General features: G+C 43.1%; 1 protein-coding gene across 2 annotated transcripts in view; it reads left to right on the top strand.

Moving 5' to 3' along the window:
* The window catches only part of LOC122940083 (protein-glutamine gamma-glutamyltransferase 6-like), a 51,382-nt gene that overhangs the window by 7,604 nt on the left and 19,251 nt on the right, over positions 1-24,527 (top strand). For both annotated transcript variants that reach the window (XM_044296428.1, XM_044296429.1), the window contains 5 exons: positions 15,904-16,077; positions 17,015-17,239; positions 19,334-19,452; positions 21,088-21,216; positions 24,168-24,339. In XM_044296428.1, coding sequence (XP_044152363.1) covers positions 15,904-16,077; positions 17,015-17,239; positions 19,334-19,452; positions 21,088-21,216; positions 24,168-24,339 — 819 coding nt within the window. The remainder of the gene's footprint in view (positions 1-15,903; positions 16,078-17,014; positions 17,240-19,333; positions 19,453-21,087; positions 21,217-24,167; positions 24,340-24,527) is intronic.

The raw sequence follows: 24,527 nt of genomic DNA, 5'->3' as shown, positions 1-24,527 counted from the left end.
CTGAAAATTGCTAAATGGGGGTGACAGAAGCCCTTTAAAATAGAATCACTGAAGTACAGATTGTCCCGCAAAAAGTCCTCATACAGCTCTGTACACATAAATATAACTATAGGGGTCAGAATATGGTGATGAAAATAAAAAAATACATTTTTTGCAAGGTTTTTATTTTTTTCAGTATTAAAAACTAAGAAAAACTATACAAATGTGGTATTGTTGTAATCGTATATACAACACGCTGGGCACTTACTAATACTTGGAACCAAACAATATAATTGAATGTACAATAGACAAATGACAACAATAAAAACTCCATACAATAAGATTCGGAATTCGCATATGGACCAGTTACAGTCTATAAATTGGATGTAAAATCGATAAAAAATAGTTCTGAGCAATAATCTAAAATCCAACTGTTCTTATAGTTTGAAGACAAAATCGCATAGCAAGTGTGCGGCGTCCCGCTACACAGGCCCAATATTGATCCACTTGAATTAATTGTGTGCGAAATCAGTTCGAACCGCAGCGATCTTACAGGGGTATTATATGCAAATACCGTTTATATGCCATTCGTCCTGAGGCACTAGTGCTGTAATAGAAATGCTTGCACTTACCTGTCCGCGATCTCACCCTTCGTCTGTACCTCGCTAATTCGCATCACACGCTGACCTGCAGACGTGTATCGATGTCTGTTTACTAAGGAAATAATACAGAGTTACCATCAGTTACAGGCCGTAAGAGATCAAACCACCTGCCCGCGCACGTGAAAACGTCATCAGTCACAAGGTAAACCGACATCGATACACGTCTGCAGGTCAGCGTGTGATGCGAATTAGCGCGGTACAGACGAAGGGTGAGATAGCAGACACGTAAGTGCAAGCATTTCTATTACAGCACTAGTGTCTCAGGACGAACAGGCATATAAACGGCATTTGAATATAATTCAAATTCAAACTTATTTTGGGCACAATTAATTCAAATGATTTAATATTGGGCTTGTGTAGCGGGACGCCGCACACTTGCTATGCGATTTTGTCTTCAAACTATAAGAACAGTTGGATTTTAGATTCTTGCTCAGGACTATTTTTTATAGATTTTACATCTGATTTATAGACTGTAACTGGTCCATATGCAAATTTCGGATCTTATTGTATGTATGTTTTTATTGTTGTCATTTGTCTATTGTACATTAAATTATATTGTTTGGTTCCAAGTATTAGTGAGTGCCCAGCGTGTTGTATATACAGGTCCTTCTAAAATAATTAGCATATTGTGATAAAGTTCATTATTTTCTGTAATGTACTGATAAACATTAGACTATCATATATTTTAGATTCATTACACACCAACTGAAGTAGCTCAAGCCTTTTATTGTTTTAATATTGATGATTTTGGCATACAGCTCATGAAAACCCAAAATTCCTATCTAAAAGAATTAGCATATTTCATCCGACCAATAAAAGAAAAGTGTTTTTAATACAAAAAAAGTCAACCTTCAAATAATTATGTTCAGTTATGCACTCAATACTTGGTCGGGAATCCTTTTGCAGAAATGGCTGCTTCAATGCGGCGTGGCATGGAGGCAATCAGCCTGTGGCACTGCTGAGGTGTTATGGAGGCCCAGGATGCTTCGATAGCGGCCTTAAGCTCATCCAGAGTGTTGGGTCTTGCGTCTCTCAACTTTCTCTTCCCAATATCCCACAGATTCTCTATGGGGTTCAGGTCAGGAGAGTTGGCAGGCCAATTGAGCCCAGTAATACCATGGTCAGTAAACCATTTACCAGTGGTTTTGGCACTGTGAGCAGGTGCCAGGTCGTGCTGAAAAATGACATCTTCATCTCCATAAAGCTTTTCAGCAGATGGAAGCATGAAGTGCTCCAAAATCTCCTGATAGCTAGCTGCATTGACCCTGCCCTTGATAAAACACAGTGGACCAACACCAGCAGCTGACATGGCACCCCAGACCATCACTGACTGTGGGTACTTGACACTGGACTTCAGGCATTTTGGCATTTCCCTCTCCCCAGTCTTCCTCCAGACTCTGGCACCTTGATTTCCGAATGACATGCAAAATTGGCTTCCATCCGAAAAAAGTACTTTGGACCACTGAGCAACAGTCCAGTGCTGCCTCTCTGTAGCCCAGGTCAGGCGCTTCTGCCGCTGTTTCTGGTTCAAAAGTGGCTTGACCTGGGGAATGCGGCACCTGTAGCCCATTTCCTGCACACGCCTGTACATGGTGGCTCTGGATGTTTCTACTTTCAGACTCAGTCCACTGCTTCCACAGGTCCCCCAAGGTCTGGAATCGGTCCTTCTCCACAATCTTCCTCAGGGTCCGGTCACCTCTTCTCGTTGTGCAGCGTTTTCTGCCACACTTTTTCCTTCCCACAGACTTCCCACTGAGGTGCCTTGATACAGCACTCTGGGAACAGCCTATTCGTTCAGAAATTTCTTTCTGTGTCTTACTCTCTTGCTTGAGGGTGTCAATGATGGCCTTCTGGACAGCAGTCAGGTCGGCAGTCTTACCCATGACTGCGGTTTTGAGTAATGAACCAGGCTGGGAGTTTTTAAAAGCCTCAGGAATCTTTTGCAGGTGTTTAGAGTTAATTTGTGGATTCAGATGATTAGGTTAATAGCTCGTTTAGAGAACCTTTTCATGATATGCTAATTTTTTTAGATAGGAATTTTGGGTTTTCATGAGCTGTATGCCAAAATCATCAATATTAAAACAATAAAAGGCTTGAACTACTTCAGTTGTGTGTAATGAATCTAAAATATATGAAAGTCTAATGTTTATCAGTACATTACAGAAAATAATGAACTTTATCACAATATGCTAATTTTTTTAGAAGGACCTGTATTATTGTCTTTTCAGCATAGTGGGTGCGCCTACATAGCTGTGAGAACCACTGTTCCATGGCCTGACACTTTGATGCAGCCTTATTGTATCCTTTACTCATTGTTGTAATCATATTGACTGAGAGAATGAAAGTAACAGGTCAATTTTACTGCATAAGGAAGGCTGTAAAAAAAATAAAAAAATTTCAAGCTCCCTACTACAGTGGCTCTGGGAAGGTGTAGAGTGAAAAATTAAAAAGCAAAAATGGACAATTGCCGACAAATGTCGGGGGTCCCAGCAGAGATCAACTTTTTTCTGGGGTCAAAGGAGTTGTCCAAAGTAGAGATTTAGAAAAATGTTTACTGTTATATGAATTGTTACTGAAGGAGACATCATTGGGACAGTTAAATATTTACAGGCGATTCAGATCCGTAATTGCATAGCAGTCATGCTTTGCGGTTATTTGTTATGGTATTGCTAAATTTTTTCATTTACAAAACCACTGTGTTGATGTTAGTGATCGACATATAATTATTTTGTCCTTGACTCTTTAAAATAGAGCACAGTTACTCCATGATAGGAAGGGTCATGAAGCCATCTAAAAGAAAAACTGGCTTAGTTGCCTATAGCAGCCAATCACTGCACAGCTTTCATTCTGTATTCTGCTCTTGAAAAATCTAAACTGTGCTGTGATTGGTCACTATGAAAAACATGGAAAGTTTTCATAACTACCCCCCCCCCCCCCCCCCCCCCCGTATGTAGATAAGTAGGGTCAGTTTTCCATCCACCTACCGTTTGTTCTCATCTAATTCTAATTTTAACAAAAAGGGCAGAATTCTATGACTTGTGACCACCAGGGGTGCACCACCAGTGAGGCCAGGTGAGGCGATCACCTCAGGCAGCGCCAAGTAAGGACAAGAGTGGGGCAGCAGAAGGGACATGGGCAATGAGCGCTTTCATTGTGACAAAGGGTTGTGTTAAGAAATTGGCATTGGCGGGGGCATCGTTTCAGTTTTTGCCTAGGCAGCAGAAAGGCTAGGTGCACCCCTGGTGACCGCATATTTTATACTGTAGTAGCAGTCATACGGAATATATGGGACTCCAAGAAGAGTTAGCAAATCTCCTGGGTGCTGGGAACATCTTCTGTCATCTCCCAGAGATTAGCCAGTATTAGCCAGTATTCAGACACCCCCATAGGCAAATACAGAGTCGAGGGCCACCACAGAACATAATGGGGCATGACCTGAATTTAAAGGAGGTGTGGCTTGGGAAAAAGAGAAAATGTTCGGAGGCTCTGCACATCCAAATATCCTATGGATCTATGACAGAAACTTGCAAGTATGAATTATATAACCACAACCTATCTGGGCATGCTAGCATTTATAGTTTTGTAATACATGAAATGCCAAATGTCAGTTACCACGGTTAAATAGAAAGGTCTGAAGCTCTTGTACGGCATATGGTTTATGTAATCTTGTTATTTTTAGTATGTATTTTATTCTTCATAATTAAGGCTGCCATTTTGACAATATAGATGGCGCTGCTGTCAGGAGCCCAGAGAAATAAGTGGCCTGAACTCACCTGTGTGCTTCCACCTACCTGCAGTCCCACTGCATAGTATCTACTTGTAAAATCATAGTCCTTTATATTAGGTTATGATGTGCGAAAGCTTATGATGTTGTCATGAACCAGCGGGTGTGAACCCACTGTGCCACGTGTCCTACCTCCTCTAAGGGCATTGTCTAAGGGAACCCCTTGATTCTTCACAGTATCCCTGATGGTGGGGATAGACTTCCCGATGGGAACACCAGGTCGCTACCTCTTGAGGAGGATAGGCACACAAGGCAGCTGGTCCAGGCAGACCATAAGTTACCAGGGAAAGGTACCAAAAGTACAGGCATAGTCAGGCAGGCGGAGTTGTTACCAGTAGCAAAAGTGTAGGACCAAAGGATGAGGCAGAGGCGTATTCAGACAGGCAATAGGTCAGAGCAGGCGGCACAAGTACAAGTCAGGCCATCTGGATCAGCGACAGAAGAGTCAAGGCAAGCAGGCAGGGATCAGATGGGTAGCAGAATCCAGGAACACAAGTACAAGTCAGGAATACAGGGACACAAGTTAATATTAGGAACCTTAGCAGAGCACAAGGACCTTGACACTGAGGCATCTGGGAAGGGGGCTGAGCCGCTTATATATGTTCAGGAGGGCTAGGATTGGTTAGCGAGGTCACATGACCTAACCCATAAAGCCCAGGAAGTGACTCGCACTGGCCCTTAAGGAAGTGCTGCAAGAAACAAGCAGTAAGCATGCTGTGGCCAGGACTGAGAGGAAACTGTGGAGCGGATCCCAGAATAACAGCACCTACACAGACAGAGCCCAGGACTGTAGCAGTGAATGGGAAGCACTGGCCACAGATCACCACTGAGCACGGTGCCCGGGACTGTGGTGGTAAGCAGGGGAACAGTGGCGCACAGCAGCCGCTGTTATAGATGTGCATGGTGTCCATCACTGGAGTAACATTGGGCCCCATAGCAAAATACAATGGACCCCCACCACCTAGTGTGAGAAAATTAAAACAGCAGCATAAATGGTTATAAATAAAGGTATGTATAATGGCACCATATATCAGAAAACCCATATTATAGCAAAAAGCCATCATATTATTCCCCACAAAAGGTAAAAAAAAAACTGGGCCTTATAGCAAGTGATATGGCTGCTATGGATATAGTTTCGTCCATGCTTCCATTTAGTTTACATGTGGCAACTGTAACTGTAGAGCCCCCAATTAGTCATCTTCTCTACTTCCCTATGGACTCAATAAATATACAATGCATTTGGAAATTCCGCAGACCCTTTTTTCACATTTGTCTATGTTGCAGCCTTGTGCTAAAATAAAAATAAAAAAGTTTTCCGGATCAGTCTCAATTTTAGAAGTTTATGCAAATTTATTAAAAAGGAAAAATGTAAATTTTGCATGAACATAAATATTCAGACACTTGAAATTTAGCTCTGAATGCCTCCCATTTCTGTTGATCATCTTTGAGATGTTTCTGAACAATGTTTTGAGTCCACCTGTGGTAAATCCAGATGATTGGACATTATTTGGAAAGACACAGCCTAGTCTATATAAGGTCAATACATATCAGAGCAAAACCAACCTATGAGGAAGAAAGAACTGCCCGTAGAGCTCAGAGACATGATTATGTGGAAACAGATATGGAGAAGGATAAAAAGAAAAATTCTACTGCACTGAAAGTTCCCAGGAGCACAGTGGCCTCCATAATTTTCAAAATGAAGAGGTCAATGTTGAGAGAAAGCTAAGTAAAATGAATACTAGTCCCGTAGGACAGAGGGATAAAACTTAACATTTAATTTTTGGTCAATCTAAAATTATAGACACCAGAGGAGGAGCCTCTATACAAAACAAAATTTAACAAGACAGCCCTGTGGGCAAAATGGTACATATAAAGACAATGTGACCAGAGGTTTGAAAAAAAGCAGGAATGTTCTCACCCGGTTGTGGATCAGGATGTCTCATGAGGAAGACTGGAGGTGAAGAACGGTCCTTTGATGCTTCTCGTTCACACACAAAAGATAGGTGAGCCCCTTCAGATATGGTGGGTGACGGGGTGGTTAGCCCTAGGCAACCCTAAGAAGGGGGGGCAGGGGCTAGTATGCCCTATTTTTTTTTTAGGGACTACTAGGGTTTCTGTCCCCACAGGGACAGGTATCCGGACGGGGACGCTCCTTCCGGGGTAAGTCCCCGCGTAGATAGGTAGGGCATACTAGCCCCTGCCCCCCCTTCTTAGGGTTGCCTAGGGCTAACCACCCCGTCACCCACCATATCTGAAGGGGCTCACCTATCTTTTGTGTGTGAACGAGAAGCATCAAAGGACCGTTCTTCACCTCCAGTCTTCCTCATGAGACATCCTGATCCACAACCGGGTGAGAACGTTCCTGCTTTTTTTCAAACCTCTGGTCACATTGTCTTTATATGTACCATTTTGCCCACAGGGCTGTCTTGTTAAATTTTGTTTTGTATAGAGGCTCCTCCTCTGGTGTCTATAATTTTAGATTGACCAAAAATTAAATGATAAGTTTTATCCCTCTGTCCTACGGGACTAGTATTCATGCTACATAATTTTGGGATTTAGTGGGCCTGTTTGACATACCTGGCCCTACAGTTAATTGAAAGCTAAGTAAAGCAAAGAGCTCTGGGCCTCAAACTGGGCCACAGTTTTACCTTTCAACAAGACAATGGTAGAGATTTATCAAAACTTGTGTAAAGAAAAACTGACTTAGTTGTCCATTGCAACCAATCAGATTCCACCTTTTATGTTTCAGAGCTCTTTTGCAAAATGAAAGCTGAAATCGAATTGGTTGTTAGAGGTAACTAAACCAGTTTTGATAACTCGTCCCCAATAACCCTAAGCACACAACCAAGACAACACAGGAGTGGCTAAGGGACAACTCTTTGATTGTCTTTGAGTGATTGTAGAGCTCAGAGACATGATTATCATATGGAAACACAGATCTGGAGAAGGGTATAAAAATTCTGCTGAACTGAAAGTTCCCAAGAGCACGGTGGCCTCCATTATTTTTAAACTGAAGAGGTTTGGAGTAACCAAGACCCTTCCTAGAGCTGGCTGTCCCACCAAACTAAGTTATCAGGGAAGAAGGACCTTGGTAAGAGAAGTGAACAAGATCCAATGGTCACCTGGGCATTGCTAGGGTCTCAAAAGATCCGGGGCCCAAGCACCTATGGTATATGGCCCAATTCTCTAAGTTGAACAACCCCCCTCCCCGTAAACACTAGCACTGAAGACATTTTACTGTACTTTCTATACAGCAGCACATACCTCTCACATCCAGTTCCTCCCAGGTGAAGTTTCCTCCGTCATCATCTTCTCCATTCGGTCCGTACAACTGACACACGGACATCTTTGCTTCCTTAATTTTCTGTACCCCCAAATACTATCCTGAAGAAAAATGAGTGCCATACAGATAATCTTCCCCATAGTAATAGTGCTCCTCATAGTCCCACCAATAGTAATTCCCTTCTAGAATGCTCTCATTAGTAATACTGCCCCCTATTGGACCCAACAGTGATAATGCTCCACAAGAGTGCTCTCTTCAGTAATATTGCCCCCTACAGTGCCCCCAACCGTAATAACGCTCCCCAAGAGTGCCTCCATTAGTAGAAGAGCCCTCCAGTATTAATAATGCCCTTACAGAGCCCCAGTAGAAATAAGGCCCCCTATTGTCACCCCAATGGTAATAAAGCTCTCTACAGACCTTCAGTAGTAATAAGGCCCCCCCATAGTGCTCTTAGTAGAAATAAGGCGGATATATAAGTCCCTCCTATAGAGCCCCCAGTAGTAATAAGAACGCTTAATGTCCCCTGGATCTAAAATGCCCCCACAGTGCCCCCAGTATTTATATTGCCCGCTACTGTTATAATGCTCGCCCTGAAGCACTCCAAGTATTTATAATGTTGCCTGCAGTGCCCCCTTTAGTTGTATTCCTCTGTTTAGTGTCCTCAGAAATTATAATTCCTTAGCACCTCCGCCATACAGTCCCATGTAAATAACACTATTTCCCCCCCTTGCCATATAAATACCATCACACCATCTCTCCAGCACCCTCCAATATACAGTTCCATGTAAATAACATCCCTCTCTATCTACAGCCCCCTCTAAAATACAGTCCCATGTAAATAACATCACACCATCTCTCCCGCCCCTTCCAATATACAGTCCCATGTAAATAACATCACCCTCTCCCCAGCTGCCTTCAACATACAGTCCCATGTAAATAACATCACCTCCTCAATATTCAGTCCCATATAAATAACATCACCCCCTCCCCAGCCACCTCCAACATGCAGTCCCATGTAAATAACATTACCCCTTAACATTCAATCCCATGTAAATGATATCACTCCCTCCCACAGCTGCCTTCAACATACAGCCCCATGTAAATAATATCACTCTCTCCCATAGCTGCCTTCAACATGCAGTCCCATATAAATAACATTACGTCTTAACATACAGTCCCATGTAAATAACATCACTCTACCCCAGCCACTTCCAAATTTCAGTCCCATGTAATTAACATCACTTCGCCTCACTGTCCCATGTAAATAACTTCCCTCTCTTCAGCCCTAACTTACAGTCCCAGTTAAATAACAACAACTCCCAACATTGCTCTGCCTCTCACACTGAGTAATCTTCACTTGCCTCTCCTCATGTAGCAGACCTCACCTCAGCCTCTTCCCAGGCTTCTCTTCACTGCTGAGCCATCCTCTCCTGCTCTGGTCACATGATGGTGACATCATCCCAGGTCCTTTTCAGCTACTGCATTTAGAACTGATCACATTCAGCTCTTGCAGTGCATTAGATTCATTTGTATTGCTGTCCTGAGGACAGCAATACAGTTATATCTAACAGGCAGGCAGTACATTCAGGGCCTAGGACAAAACATCAGGGGCCCAGGCCCCGAATGTTTTTACCTAGCAACGCCCCTGCCTGGCTGAGCTCCAAAGATGCTGTGTGCAGAAGAGAGAAGCTTCTAGAAGATCAACCATCACTGCAGCGCTCCACCAATCTGGGCTTTTTGGCAGAGTGGTCATGCAAATGTTTGGCTAGGGTGCCAGGCAGGAGGGTGGATGCAGGCCTAGTGTAGTACGGAGACAATAATCAGACTTGTCGGTTGCAATAAATAAAGTCTCTTTACTGAGTAGATGATGAGTATTGTAGTACAAGCAGCAGTTCAGAAGTATCTTACAGAGCAGCAATTTCCACAATGGCAGCATATGGGAAACACAATGATGGAGGAAATAGTACTACCAATCTCCCTTTCTCTATATATATACTATTTGCAGTAGCAATTTCCAAGTAACCATGGGCATGCAACTAGGTCCATAACTACTACTGCAATTCCTGAACTGAGGGTTGCAGACTAAGGCCTCTTTCACACTTGCGTTGTCCGGATCCGGCGTGTACTCCACTTGCCGGATTTACACGCCGGATCCGGAGTAACGCAAGTGTACTGAAAGCATTTGAAGACGGATCCGTCTTCAAAATGCTTTCAGTGTTACTATGGCACCCAGGACGCTATTAAAGTCCTGGTTGCCATAGTAGGAGCGGGGAGCGGGGGAGCGGTATACTTACAGTCCGTGCGGCTCCCGGGGCGCTCCAGAATGACGTCAGAGCGCCCCATGCGCATGGATCATGTGATCCATGCGATCACGTGATCCATGCGCTTGGGGCGCCCTGACGTCACTCTGGAGCGCCCCGGGAGCCGCACGGACGGTAAGTATACCGCTCCCCCGCTCCCCGCTACACTTTACCATGGCTGCCAGGACTTTAGCGTCCCAGCAGCCATGGTAACCATTGAGAAAAAGCTAAACGTCGCATCCGGCAATGCGCCGAAACGACGTTTAGCTTAAGGCCGGATCCGGATGAATGCCTTTCAATGGGCATTCATTCCGGATCCGGCCTTGCGGCAAGTGTTCCGGATTTTTGGCCGGAGCAAAAAGCGCAGCATGCTGCAGTATTTTCTCCGGACAAAAAACATTCCATTCCGGAACGGAAGACATCCTGATGCATCCTGAAGGACGGACTGTCCATTCAGAATGCATTAGGATAATCCTGATCAGTATTCTTCCGGCATAGAGCCCCGACGACGGAACTCTATGCCGGAAGACAATAACGCAGGTGTGAAAGAGCCCTAAGACACAAAATGGACAGTTCATATCAATGTGTGGCAGGTGCTGGAGTAATGTACGCCTCCCAGAGCAGTAAGGTCCCTTGCTGTTGTTATTTTGCAAGGTTTTGCAGATTCTAGACCTCAGATTCTAGTGTTAGAGCTGTTCTTTTATAAATTGAAGTCTCTGAGATCTCTGGGACCTTGTCGGCAAAGCTTTTATCACAGACGTTTGCCTTGTAGCTCTCCTAAGACTAGACTCCTCTAACTAAATAAAACAGGGAGTGAGCCTGGGTTTATCGCCCTCACACCCCGAATAAAAAAACAACGGTTACCCAAATAGTTGCTTGTGCACTTACAATGGGGCTTATATAATCAAAAATCACAACATTGCACTAAATAACAGTAGGTTAAGTGCTGTAGCAATAAATAACCCTTTGCAGTACTCCACTGGGGTACTACACAGTTGTGCCAACCTTTTGGAATCATACCCAAGAAGAAGACTGGAGCTGTAATCGCTGCCAAAAGTGCTTCAATTAAGTACTAAGTACATGGTCTGATTACTTATGTCAATGCAAGATTTTAGTTTTTCCTTTTTAATGAATTAGCAAAGATTGCTACCGTTCTGTTTTCACTTTCTCATTATGGGGTATAGAGTGCAGTATGGGGAAAAACTAGATTTTCTTTTATTTTAGCACAAGGCCGCAACATAACAAAACTTGAAAAAAGTTAAAGGATTTGAAGACTATCCTAATGTATTTTATATGAGAGGCTACATTAACATTTGATTAATATTAGCCCATTTAATTTCAAAATACTAGATACTAGATCCTTTCTCAGATGCCCATGAAATGTAAGATAAATGTAAATGTGCTCTTATTATTTGGTCATATATTTCTAATGGCGGGCCCATTCATAGTAAGTAAGCACTACCTGTTATAGGATAAAAACACAATTTTGGGCTAAAAATCTATTTTTTAACTAACATTTATTAAACATTTTCGGCAGTGTTTTTAATAATGAGTTTATTACTTTGCTTAGGCTACTTTCACACTAGCGTTTGGCTGTCCGCTCGTGAGCTCCGTTTGAAGGGGCTCACGAGCGGACCCGAACGCAGCCGTCCAGCCCTGATGCAGTCTGAATGGATGCGGATCCGCTCAGACTGCATCAGTCTGGCGGCGTTCAGCCTCCGCTCCGCTCGCCTCCGCACGGACAGGCGGAAAGCTGAACGCTGCTTGCAGCGTTCGGGTGTCCGCCTGGCCGTGCGGAGGCGTGCGGATCCGTCCAGACTTACAATGTAAGTCAATGGGGACGGATCCGTTTGAAGATGCCACAATATGGCTCAATCTTCAAGCGGATCCGTCCCCCATTGACTTTACATTGAAAGTCTGGACGGATCCGTCCGAGGCTATTTTCACACTTAGCTTTTATATGCCAATATAATGCAGACGGATCCGTTCTGAACGGAGCCTCCGTCTGCATTATTATGATCGGATCCGTTCAGAACGGATCCGATCGAACGCTAGTGTGAAAGTAGCCTTAGCTGTAAACATCTTGCTGTTTCACTTTGAGTCATTATCTGATGGATATTTATAGACCTTATCTTTGAAATACTAACAGCTCATAAACACTTATTTAAGCCATATTCTGATTAGTAAGATAAGAAGCGAACTATACTGAGTGTTTATGAGGTCAGGAGATCAGAAGTAAGGAGCCTTATGGGAAACAGTATAAAAACAGATCCTGCTACTAGAGTATCTCAAAACTGTACAGAGAAAAGGGCTGCAAATTTTTAATAAAGACCAATTGAAAAAATGATTGTTAGCTCAAAATGAGTAGAATGCAATAATAAAAAAAAATCTGATTACTATTGCAACAACAGAATTTCTAACTAATAGGTTGTTGCTGTTATTGAAGTGTTTTTGTATCAACAAGTCTTTCAGACAAGACGTGACTGGTAGTGTGCTGACAGAAATGATGGCAGCAATCATATTTTTTAAATGTTAATTTCTAATACCAAATGTAACCAATATACATGAATATGTAAAGTTTAGGATGGCAAAGTGTTTTAATAGAAAAAGGAGAAAGGCACTACCAGTCATAGCTTTTATCTGGAGATGCTTGAAAATATGACTTAGACCCAAACAGCTCTCCCATTTCTTGATGTGACACAAAGAGCCTCTCTATGGTGAACTTGCATCAAACATAGAAGATAAATGAAAACGCACCCTCACCACACCATGCTGCTTCACTCTCTTGTTCCAACTCTCAACTCCTCCACTCAACTCCCTGCAACCCCTCCCTTGGTAGGAAAACAAGACAAACGCACTTCTGTTCCAAGTTCCATTCTATCTGCCAGATACACTGACACTTGCTGGACAGCCAGGCACATTATATGTAATAACAGTTGCATAACAATATTATTAAGGCACAGTATCAGTGGACCTGGAATTAAATACAGATGACATTCTCTGCTAGCAAAATATGTCTTGGATACGCAAAATATATATTTTCTTAAAATGTTTCAAGGAAAAAACAAAAAGTCAGTGTTACCTGTAAGAACCAGGATTTACTATTATTTATGCCACTTTCGGACGGTCAGTATTTGGTACATAGTTTGTATCTGTATTTGTAAGCCAAAACCAGGAGTGGAATCTACAGAGAAAAGTATCTAAAAAAGAGTTGTGCTTCTTTTGTGTTTTGGAGTCCTGGTTTTGGCGTTTAAATATTGATGAGTAAAGCTAACCAAACATTCAATCTAAATTGATGGACCAGAAGTGATCACATGGCCATGTCCATAGTATGTCCCTTACTAAGAAAGCTGTAGGTGGGTAAAGTACATTGGTTGCACCAGCTGCCTTGTTTTAATTAGGGCCTTTAAAAGTCCCAACTTAAAGGGTTTCTACCACTTCGGTGTCACATATTTAGCTGTCAGACACTAGCGATCCGCTAGTGTCTGCTCTGGCCAACCATCCTAATATAATTGCTTTTGGGGCAGCCGTTTTGCTAAAAAAAGAACTTTTATTAATATGCTAATGAGCCTCTAGGTGCTATGGGGGCGTCATTAGCACCTAGAGGCTCCGTCTACCTTCAGAAACTGCCGCCGCCCAGCGCGTCCCTCCAGCCCGCCCATCTCCTCCTGAATGCGATCCTCCTTGTGAGCGCCTGTATTCTGCGCATGCGCAGTGAATGTCTGACCGCTTCCTTGCTCAGACATCTCCACTGCGTCTGTCCTCGGAGCACTATGGCGTCATCGCGCAGGCGCAGTGGAGATGTCTGAGCAAGGAAGCGGTCAGACATTCACTGCGCATGCGCAGAATACATACGCTCACAAGGAGGATCACATTCAGGAGGAGATGGGCGGGCTGGAGGGACGCGCTGGGCGGCGGCAGTTTCTGAAGGTAGACGGAGCCTCTAGGTGCTAATGACGCCCCCATAGCACCTAGAGGCTCATTAGCATATTAATAAAAGTTCTTTTTTTAGCAAAACGGCTGCCCCAAAAGCAATTATATTAGGATGGTTGGGCAGAGCAGACACTAGCGGATCGCTAGTGTCTGACAGCTAAATATGTGCAGCGAAGTGGTAGAAACCCTTTAAACTGGTTTCCATGATGATACTGCTATCTGACAAATGTACTAATATTGTGCTATAATGAGGCAGCAAGATTTCAGTGGTCCACATCCAACCAGGAAAAAAAATTTGTACGTGTGTAAGCTTAAAGGAGTTGTGCAAGAATGGGGCGGGGGTAGGCAAACTCCCCTCTTGGCCGGACCTGTAAAGCGAAGCTTACTTACCTGGTTGACAACACTGGCTCCCTGCTCCTTCTCCTCCAGGCCCGGGATGCTCCTCTGGGCTCCCTTGCTGAAAACATCCAGTTTGACATTGCCAGCAGCTAATCACTGGCCGTGGCAGTGATACGATCCCCTTGTGTCACGTGACCATTTGTCATGATGTCAGGGGTGCTGGCTGCAGGTGACGTCAAACTGGATGTTTTCAGTGAAGGAACCCAGAGGAGCATCCCAGGCCTGGAGGAGAAGGAACAGGGAGCCCGGTCTGGCCAAGTGTGTGTGGGAGGGGGGGATGGGAGGGGTTGCCAAAAGCACCCCCATTCTTTCACATCCCCTTTAACTGTTTTCCATCAATGTTGCCAGTAGAGAACTTGTCTTACATCGGATCTAGGAATATTTATTTACAGCAGTTTATATATTAAAGAGACACCACATTTTGAACGGGGTTTGAAGATAATCTTTTACTATTTGGCATTGCTTTTAGACTTTATGGTAGGAACGTGGATGCTACATTTAAAGGGGTTATTCCATGACTAATGTAAAAAAAATGAAAATCATGTCCTTTCTGCTGCAGTTATCTTCCTGTAACTGTCACAGCTTCTAACATTAGATAGGGCTTGTGATAGTTGAAGGATGGAACTGAGGATGTGCGACCTCTGCAGCGAGGAAGACAGAAACACCTAAACTGATTTTATTGAACAACTTAGGCTACTTTCACACTAGCGCTTGATCGGATCCGTTCTGAACGGATCCGATCATATTAATGCAGACGGAGGCTCCGTTCAGTACGGATCCGTCTGCATTAATAACTTAGAAAATTTTCTAAGTGCGCAAGATGCCTGAGCGGATCCGTTCAGACTTTCAATGTAAAGTCAATGGGGGACGGATCCGCTTGAAGATTGAGCCATATGGTGACCTCTTCAAGCGGATCCGTTCCCATTGACTTACGTTGTAAGTCTGGACGGATCCGCACGCCTCCGCGCGGCCAGGCGGACAGCTGAACGCTGCAAGCAGCGTTCAGCTGTCCGTGCGGAGGCGAGCGGAGCGGAGGCTGAACGCCGCCAGACTGATGCAGTCTGAGCGGATCCGCTCCATTCAGACTGCATCAGGGCTGGACGGAGGCGTTCGGGTCCGCTCGTGAGCTCCTTCAAACGGAGCTCACGAGCGGACCGACGAACGCTAGTGTGAAACTAGCCTTAGTGGCTATACTATTACATGCAACTACAAAGGTATTCAGTTCCACAAGCTGGTTTTCAAAAATGCTGAATTAATTTTTTCATGGGACTGCCCTTTTAATGTCTAGCAGAACTTCTGAAACTTTATTTAGATGTTTATGGGGTCATTTATTAAGTCCAGCATTTTAGACACCGGTCTCAATGCCCCTTGCACTGGAGCATGATGTGCCTAAGTTATGTAGAGGCGCCAGCATCCTAAGGCGTAGAAAATGATAAAAGAGATGGGCCGGAAATCCCCAAATCAGCAACAGATATATACCAAAAAATGGCGTATATCTAATAATAAATGACCCCCTTAGTCTTTATGATGTTACATTAAACTGTTCTTTTTTTTTTTGCTTAGCCATACAGCTGGAAAGCATAGATCTCCAGCAAAGCACTAATGCAACTGCACACCGTACCATCAGCTATATTAGCAAAGAACTCATTGTGAGGAGAGGTCAACCATTCACCATGAATCTCACATTCAACAAGCCTGCACAGACTTCCGACAATCTCAAAATAAACATCAGTACAGGTAAAAATAACATTTTGGCATTGATTTTTAAAGAATGCTGATACTATAATGCAATCATCAGCTTTATCATCAGTCCGCATTTATATTTATTTGGCCTGGGTGTACACATTGAAGGTATTGCTTGGGTCATCACAAAGAAGTAGTGACCTGCATCTACATATTGAAGGTAATGGCTTGGGTAATGGCTTGGATCTACACACAGAAGGTAATGGCTTGAGTGTATATATTAGTTAATAACTTTGGTCTACACATTAGGTAATGGTTTAGGACTATACATTGAAGATTATGGCCTAGGTATACTCAATGAAAGTAATTGGTGGGTGATGGCTTGAGTGTACATATTAGTTAATGGCTTTGGTCGACACACTGGATAATGGCATGAGTTTACACATTGAAAGAATTGGCCTGAGTCTACAGCTTAAAGGTAATGACTTATGTCTCCACATGGAAAATAATGACTTGGTCTATACTCTGACGACAAAGGTATATAGTCTGGCCATGGGAGGTAATGACTTGGGACTACACATAGCAGGTAATGGTATAGGTCTAGACATTGAAGGTAAGTGTTTCACCCTACACATGGAGGATATTGGTTTGGGTCTCTACATAGAATATAATGGTTTATAGTTTACCCATTGAAGGTAATGGCTTTGGAATACACATACAAAGCAATGGTCTGGGTCTACATATTGAAGGTACGTTTTTCACCCTACATGTGGAAGATATTGGCTTGGGTCTATACACTGAAGATAGTGGTTTATAGTCTACCAGTTGAAGGTAATGACTTGGTACTACACAAAAAAGATAATGACCTATGTATAAACATTGAATGTAAAGATTTAAACCTACACAATGGAGGTTACATAATTTAAACCACACATGAACTATAGTTCATTAACTATATTTTTCTCATATTTTTCTAACCCTTTATTTCTAGGATCTATAAATATTAATTTACCAATTCAGATCCCAAGTCAAGGCGATGGAGCAACTTGGAGTGTAAGCTGTACCCAGAAAAGTAACACCTTGATAGTCACCATCAACTCCCCAGTCAATGCAGTCATTGGGTGTTATACTATGACCATCAGTTTCTCCAGTGGAGGGAATAACACTTCAAAAAGCCTGGGAAATGTTTATGTGCTGTTTAACCCTTGGGTTAAAGGTATTGTGTTTCATCTTGTATATAGTACGCTGATATAATAAGATAAATATGGTACCAACATTTCACAAATGTATTTCTGTCCTTAAAAGAATAATGATAGTTGAGATTAGATTAGTCCGGTCAATCATATCTCCAGGTGTTCATTTGTACGGTCCCTACATATAAGGGTACAACCACACTGTCAGGTTTCCTGATGTAGTTTTGGAAGCCAAAACCAGGAGTGAATTCAAAAAAGAAGTCATGTCCAGGGGCTTAACAACCATAGCGGCAGACCATGCGACTGCTACGGGGCCAGGGCAAGAGGGGGCCCAGTCTTAGTTGGGATTATTTCCTCTTCTACCAGAGGTGAAAACCTGGTCAGGACTCTACCTTCTAAAGGAACAACTTTTAGCAAATGAGGCAGTGGAAAAATGGCCCAAGGGTCATTGAAAGGGGTTTAGGCGGAAACCCTTCTGTCCTGTGTGGGAGGCCTGGTTTGATCCTTGCTACGGGGCCCTTACTTCTCTATGTATGCCACTGGTTGTATCTGTCCTTTATTCTCTTCTTTTATGATCCACTCCTGATTTTGGCTTCCAAAACTGCATGTAGAAACATGACCGTGTTGTCTTACCCTAACAGATGAGGTTAAGCCATGCCCAAATTCACGCTTTAGGAAGTAAGCCAGATTCCATGCATAAGGTATCAAAGCCAGTTTGCCAAGCCTGCCATTTAAAGTGAGCTATACGCCGGAAGATACAAGCAAGTGGCAACTTCACACCAGGTAGCATAAAGGGCAGGGCAATAAGAATATAATATCTGCTGCCAATAGAAAAAAAGCTATGGGAGACTTCTACTTATTATTATGTCAGCAATTTTATATTGTCATAAATTACAACGTGATCTGACTTGTGCCTGACACAACCGGTGGCCGTAACCCTGGCCTCTTGTCAACGTTCATGTGCTGTGCCTTGGTGATACTGTCTTATGATAGGGACATCCACTTCAATGTCTCCACATATAGATGAATTCTACTATTTGAGTCATTGATGTGCTTGGTGACTTGAATCGGGAGATTTATGAAACTGTCTAAAAGAATATCTCTCTCTGTATCCCATAGCCACCAATTACAGCGCGGCTTTGGTTTGTTTGTTGTCTTGTTATATATTTTTTATATATTTTGTTTCATACGGAAAAGATAACTGAAAATGACATATAAACATATTCCATACATCTCAATCAAAGACTCCAGAGCCTTAAGACCTCTTCCGATCCATTGATCTAAAGACGGTTAGGCGAAAATCCCATACCTAGACCCAAGGGGTCTAGTGGAGTAGAGGGGGAAAAACAAAGCTTTGGTTTCTTTCAATGCTCTTGAAGAATGAAAGCTGCATTGTGATTGGCTGCTATAGGAAACAAATGGGGAATACTATATCTCCTTATGGAGAGCACCAAAGCGGCGTGAGGAGTCTTATAGGAATTCTGGGAAGACGTTATGCAAATTAGCTCTTAACAAGCTCTGCCTCTGATGCCATCAGATAAAATGCAGCTATTCCATAAGTCAATGTTCGACCTTATAAACAGGCTTTGAGACATGATGGATAATATTTAAGCCAGCATCTCATCTGCAGCCAGTGAATCATTGACTACTGCAGTGACCTACCTGAGTAGTCATTTCTTCTGTGTTGAGAGACCCAAAAAGCATCAGAACAGGAGCCTGTGGTGGATCGGTGAGGTTAACATCACACCTTTTCTTATGCCCTTTCAACCATTTTTTTAAAGTTACCATCTGGACAACCCGTTTATGATATATTTATAAAGTTTCTTCATTTTTATTTTATTGAGACAATAATGAAGAATTGCTGTCATAGGGTCCCAGAAATACTATACACAGATAGAAGCAGTAGGACTGCGGCTTCAAATACTGATCACCAAGTAGCTTTTTTCCTTTTTTTCATGTACACCAAAGGTATTTCATATACAGTATTTCTTCCGATAGCTCTCTTTTAAATAGAGCACAGGGTACAGTTATTACTGTAAAGTTTTTCCTTTACATATATAATAATAATAATATTATTATTATTTTATTCATTTATAAAAGCCGTAAAATCATTGCAGGCGATGCCGTGTACCTGGAAAATGAAGCTGAGAAGAATGAATATGTTCTGAATGAAACTGGGGTCATTTTCTATGGAAGCGCGAGCACTGTAAGAGCAAGGCCTTGGGACTTCGGACAGGTAAATATCTGCCATTCTCTAGCACTGAGATTTGAAGCCAGACATATTTTTAAGGGGCCTGGGCCAGTCCAGTGCCTGACATGATACTGCATTTGTTTTTTTAGACAAAGTGTGGACATGGAATATGTATATGATATGTATATTCTTGTTTAGCCAGTGTGGCACGTCTACATGTTGGTTTATATAGTGAGGCTAAGCACAGTGGCAACCCTCACACCAAGGCTTCCTAGGGCGTGCAGTGAATGGTGGGATGGCCTTGCTTAAGTGTCTTGTGTGGATGAAGTGTGGATGAAGTGGGTGGCAGATGGTTGACGCACACACAAGAACAGATGTTAAAGGGGATGTCTCACTTCAGTAAGTGGCATTTATCATGTAGAGGAAGTTAATACAAGGCACTTACTAATGTATTGCTATTACCCATATTGCTTCCTTTGCTGGCTGGATTCATTTTTCTGTTACATTATACACTGCTCATCTCCATGGTTAAGACCATCTTGTAATCCAGCAGTGGCGGCCGTGCTTGCATACTATAGAAAAAAGCACCAGCCTATGTACGCTCCCAGCCACCAGAGAGGTCGGCACTTTTTCCTATAGTGTGCAAGCACGACCACCACTGATGGATTGTAGGGTGGTCATAACCATGGAAACGAGCAGTGTATAATGTGATGGAAAAATGAATCTAGCCAGCAAAGGAAGCCATATGGAAAATCACAATACAGTAGTAAGTGCCTTGTATTAACTTTCTCTACATGATAAATGCCACTTGCTGAAGTGAGACAACCCCTTTAAGCTCTGTTCACACCTCTTATTTCTGTTGTTCTGTTCCATTAAAAGGAGCAGACCAAAGAAAATAATGGAAATTATGTTTCCGTGAAGTGATGGAAACGAGTGATGCACAGTGGACCCACTGACTATAATGGTATCCATCAGGTTTGCATTACTAAACCCAGCAATTTACAAAAAAACAGCTCCATTAGAAAACTCTTCATTTTATTGGATACTATAGCCCACGTTGTGCTATTTTGACCCACATTTTAACTGAATTTGCAACAGAGCCTCCGATGCAGATGTGAACATACCCTTAGGATCGCGGGATTTATACTACACACTTATATCCCTGCCTTAAAGGGTTATATGAGCTCAAAATGTGTCTGCTCTTAGTTTTAATAAACAGCGCCACTCTTGTCCATGTCCGGGTCTGGTATTGCAGCTTAGCTCCATTCAAGTGAAGGCAGCAATTTCAGACACAACCCATTAGCAAGAATGGCATTGTTGCAGGGAGAGAAAAAAGCAGACCAAAAGCAGAGTCTCCAAAAATGGTCAAACAGAGATCCTGGATTCATGTGGCATCCATACTGTTCTAGTGTCAGTACTGACTGGAGGGTCCCAGGGGTGCACCACCAATGAGGCCAGGTGAGGCGTCGGGGAAAGAGGGGGCAGCCAAAGGGCCATGGGCTGAAGGGAAGGGGTTAGGTTAATAAATTTGCATTGGGAAGGGGGGGGCGCCATTTCAGTTTTCGGCAGAAAGGCCAGGTACACCCCTGGGGGGTCCGTATAGCTTTCCGAACCTCTTGTGTGTGTTGTGTTTTTTTTCTGTAGTCGTATTGCTTTTTAAATTTTTTTATTAATTTGCAGTGTGAAGACGATATTTTGAACATCACGTGTAAAATACTAGACAGTAGTATTGACTATAAAAGGGATCCAAAAAAAGAGGTGACTCTGAGACATGACCCAGTCCATGTGGCGAGAGTGCTGAGTGCCATGGTAAGGATCTTATAACTTATATCTATATGAGAACATTGGCTGCTAACAGAAGCTTCTGAACCAATTGTGACAAGATGATGTGACAACATTTTCATACTCATTTCAGTATGAAGATCACTACACAAGTCTCCTTTTTTTTTTTTTTTTTATGTTTCACACTTGCCAATCTCAAATATCCTTTAGGCCTCCTGTACATGACCATAGGTGTCCAGTTGCCGTATTGCGGACCGAATTTGCGGATCCGCAATACACGTGCACCGTTCAGTGTGCATTCCACATCACGGATGCGGACCCATTCACGTCAATGGGTCTGCAAATCCAGAGATGCGGAATGGAAGCACGGAACGAAACCCTACGGAAGCACTACGGAGTGCTTCCATGGGGTTTCGTCCCATACTTCCGTTACGCAAAAAGATAGAACATGTCCTATCTTTTTGCGGAACAGGCGGATTACAGACTCATTAAAGTGAAGGGGTCTGCGATCCGCTGCTGCTGCCCCACGGTCTGTGATCGTGCATTTTGCGGGCCGCAGCACAGCCACGGGGCGCACAAGTTCGTGTGCAGGAGGCCTTAAATGTGTTATGCTATGATTGATGTAGAACCAGCCCTGTACCTCCTATGGATCCGGAGATCTCCCCATTTATTGACCCAATTGTTCTGCTAAATTTAATTCTGGACGACTGCTCAGGGGGCATGTCCTTTCTCAGGAGGTATGTCGTCTCTACTGCAGCTCAGGTGGGGTTTCCTTTCTCAGGAGCCATGTCCTTTCCCTCCCTGTAACTGCCATAGCTTCCAACAAAAGATATGGCTGATGGCATATGAATATTTAAACTGAGCGTGTGTGACCACCTCAATAAGGTAGACGGAGAAATAAGGACAAGAACAAACAGCAGGTGGTGCTATACAGATGCATTTTATTGAATAACAGTAGCAATTCAACATTTTCAATTACATGCAATTACAAAAGTATTCAGACAGAGGTCCTGGTTTGCAAAATGTAGAATATTTTTTAGGGCATGACCCCTTGATATCAATTTCATGTTCTTCTGACATTTTGTATTCTAGGGAAGTTCCTTCTTACTGCTTAAATAAATATGGGTGATGACAGTTAGGCCTCTTTCAGATGTGCGTTGCGGAAAAATGTGCGGGTGCGTTGCGGGAACACCCGTGATTTTTCAGCGCGAGTGCAAGACATTGTAATGCGTTTTGCACTCGCGTGAGAAAAATCGCGCATGTTTGGTACCCAAACTCGAACTTCTTCACAGAAGTTCGGGTCTGGGATCGGTGTTCTGTAGATTGTATTATTTTCCCTTATAACATGGTTATAAGGGAAAATAATAGCATTCTGAATACAGAATGCATAGTAAAATAGCGCTGGATGGGGTTAAAAAAATAAATAAATAATAATTTAACTCACCTTAGTCCACTTGATCGTGTAGCTGGCATCTCTTCTGTCTCCTTTGCTGAATAGGACCTGTGGTGAGCATTCATTGCAGGAACAGGACCTGTGGTGACGTCACTCTCCGGTCATCACATGAACCATCACATGATCCATTACCATGGTAAAAGATCATGTCATGGAACATGTGATGACCGGAGTGACGTCACCACAGGTCCTGTTCAGCAAAGGAGACAGACGAGATGCCGGGCAGCGCGATCAAGTGGACTAAGGTGAGTTAAATTTTTTATTTTTATTTTTCTAACTCCTCCAGCGCTATTGTACTATACATTCTGTATCCAGAATGCTATTAGTTTCCCTTATAACCATGTTATAAGGGAAAATAATAATGATTGGGTCTCCATCCCGATCGTCTCCTAGCAACCGTGCGTGAAAATCGTACCGCATGCGCACTTGCTTGCGGATGCTTGCGATTTTCACGCAACCTCATTCATTTCTATGGGGCCTGCGTTACATGAAAAACGCACAAAATAGAGCATGCTGCGATTTTAACGCAATGCATAAGTGATGCGTGAAAATCACCGCTCATGTGAACAACCCCATAGAAATGAATGGGTCGGTATTCAGTGCGAGTGCAATGCGTTCAACTCACGCATCGAATCCGCGCGGAATACTCGCCCGTGTGAAAGGGGTATTAGAGATGTGTGAAGTTCTCTAAAAATCGATTCAAAGGTTTAGCTGAATTTCACTAAGAAATTTGCTTTGTGACGAATTACTTCTTCACTAACCGCATTTCGTTGTGAGTAGCGGGCTAAATGAGAGGGAACAGCAATGGTGCTGCCCCCTGTCATTGAACTCCTAAGATGCCGCATTCATCGCTGATCACGGCATCTGAGATGTCAAATGAGGGCTGTCAGGGGTTAATCTGTAAAAAAAATAAAATAAATTATACTCACCTTTTCCATTTGCTTGCAAAGAGTCCGACACAACCATGTTGATTGAAGATCCAGTGTGAGCATGATTATGTCATCACACTGGCCGGCGTGGTGACATCATACATCACCGCGCATGGGATTTCGCGCAGGATCTTGAATCAAGATGGGCATGGCAGACTCTTTGTGTGAAAATGTATGAGGTGAGTATGATTTTTTATTTTTTTTCCGCCATTATAAAGAAAATTGATTTATTACCACGAAGCACGAGGAAATTCGGCTTCGCGATAAATCTCATTTTCCCTGAAGATCACATTGAAGTCCACTTCGTGAACGTCGATTCGCTCACTGTCCATTATGACTTGGGCCATCTTTGTCACTTCTGTAGTCCACCCAGCCATGGTGGCAGACCCACAAATCTGCAGTGTTAGGTTCAGTAGTTCTCCACAGTTTGAATGATCTCCTGCTCCCTCTGATCTGCTCGTGGCCATTACACTGGTAACATCCTATATATGACACAGGACTATGACATGGTGCTCGCTTCTCTACTATCACTTCAATCCAGATATCAAAAATGTTTTCTTCCTGGCTGTAATCTTGTGTATGTGTGTTATGTTCAGATTAACAGCCAAAATGACAATGGAGTCATTGTGGGGAACTGGAGTGCGGACTATACAGGAGGAGAGAGACCTACAAAATGGAATGGAAGCACTGCCATCCTCCGCCTGTGGAAGAATAATGGGCCTGTTCGATTTGGGCAATGTTGGGTCTATGCGGGGGTACTCTGTACAGGTCTGTATACATCCCAGCACTCTCACCGGAAAGTTAAGAGCTGCATATATATTAGAGGGTATGAGTGATAACCCTCTGAGGTAGTTGTCGCTCAATCCTCAAGATATATAGCACTGGGCAAAGGCTCAAAAGCAATGTGAACAGAGCAGCTATGTCTGCTAAATGGGCTGTTCAGAATCGGAAAAAAC

The sequence above is a fragment of the Bufo gargarizans genome, chromosome 6 (assembly GCF_014858855.1).
Source record: "Bufo gargarizans isolate SCDJY-AF-19 chromosome 6, ASM1485885v1, whole genome shotgun sequence".
In the NCBI taxonomy this organism is placed as follows: domain Eukaryota; kingdom Metazoa; phylum Chordata; class Amphibia; order Anura; family Bufonidae; genus Bufo; species Bufo gargarizans.
Note: the sequence above shows the minus strand (reverse complement) of the source record. Positions and strands in the feature narration are given on the sequence as shown.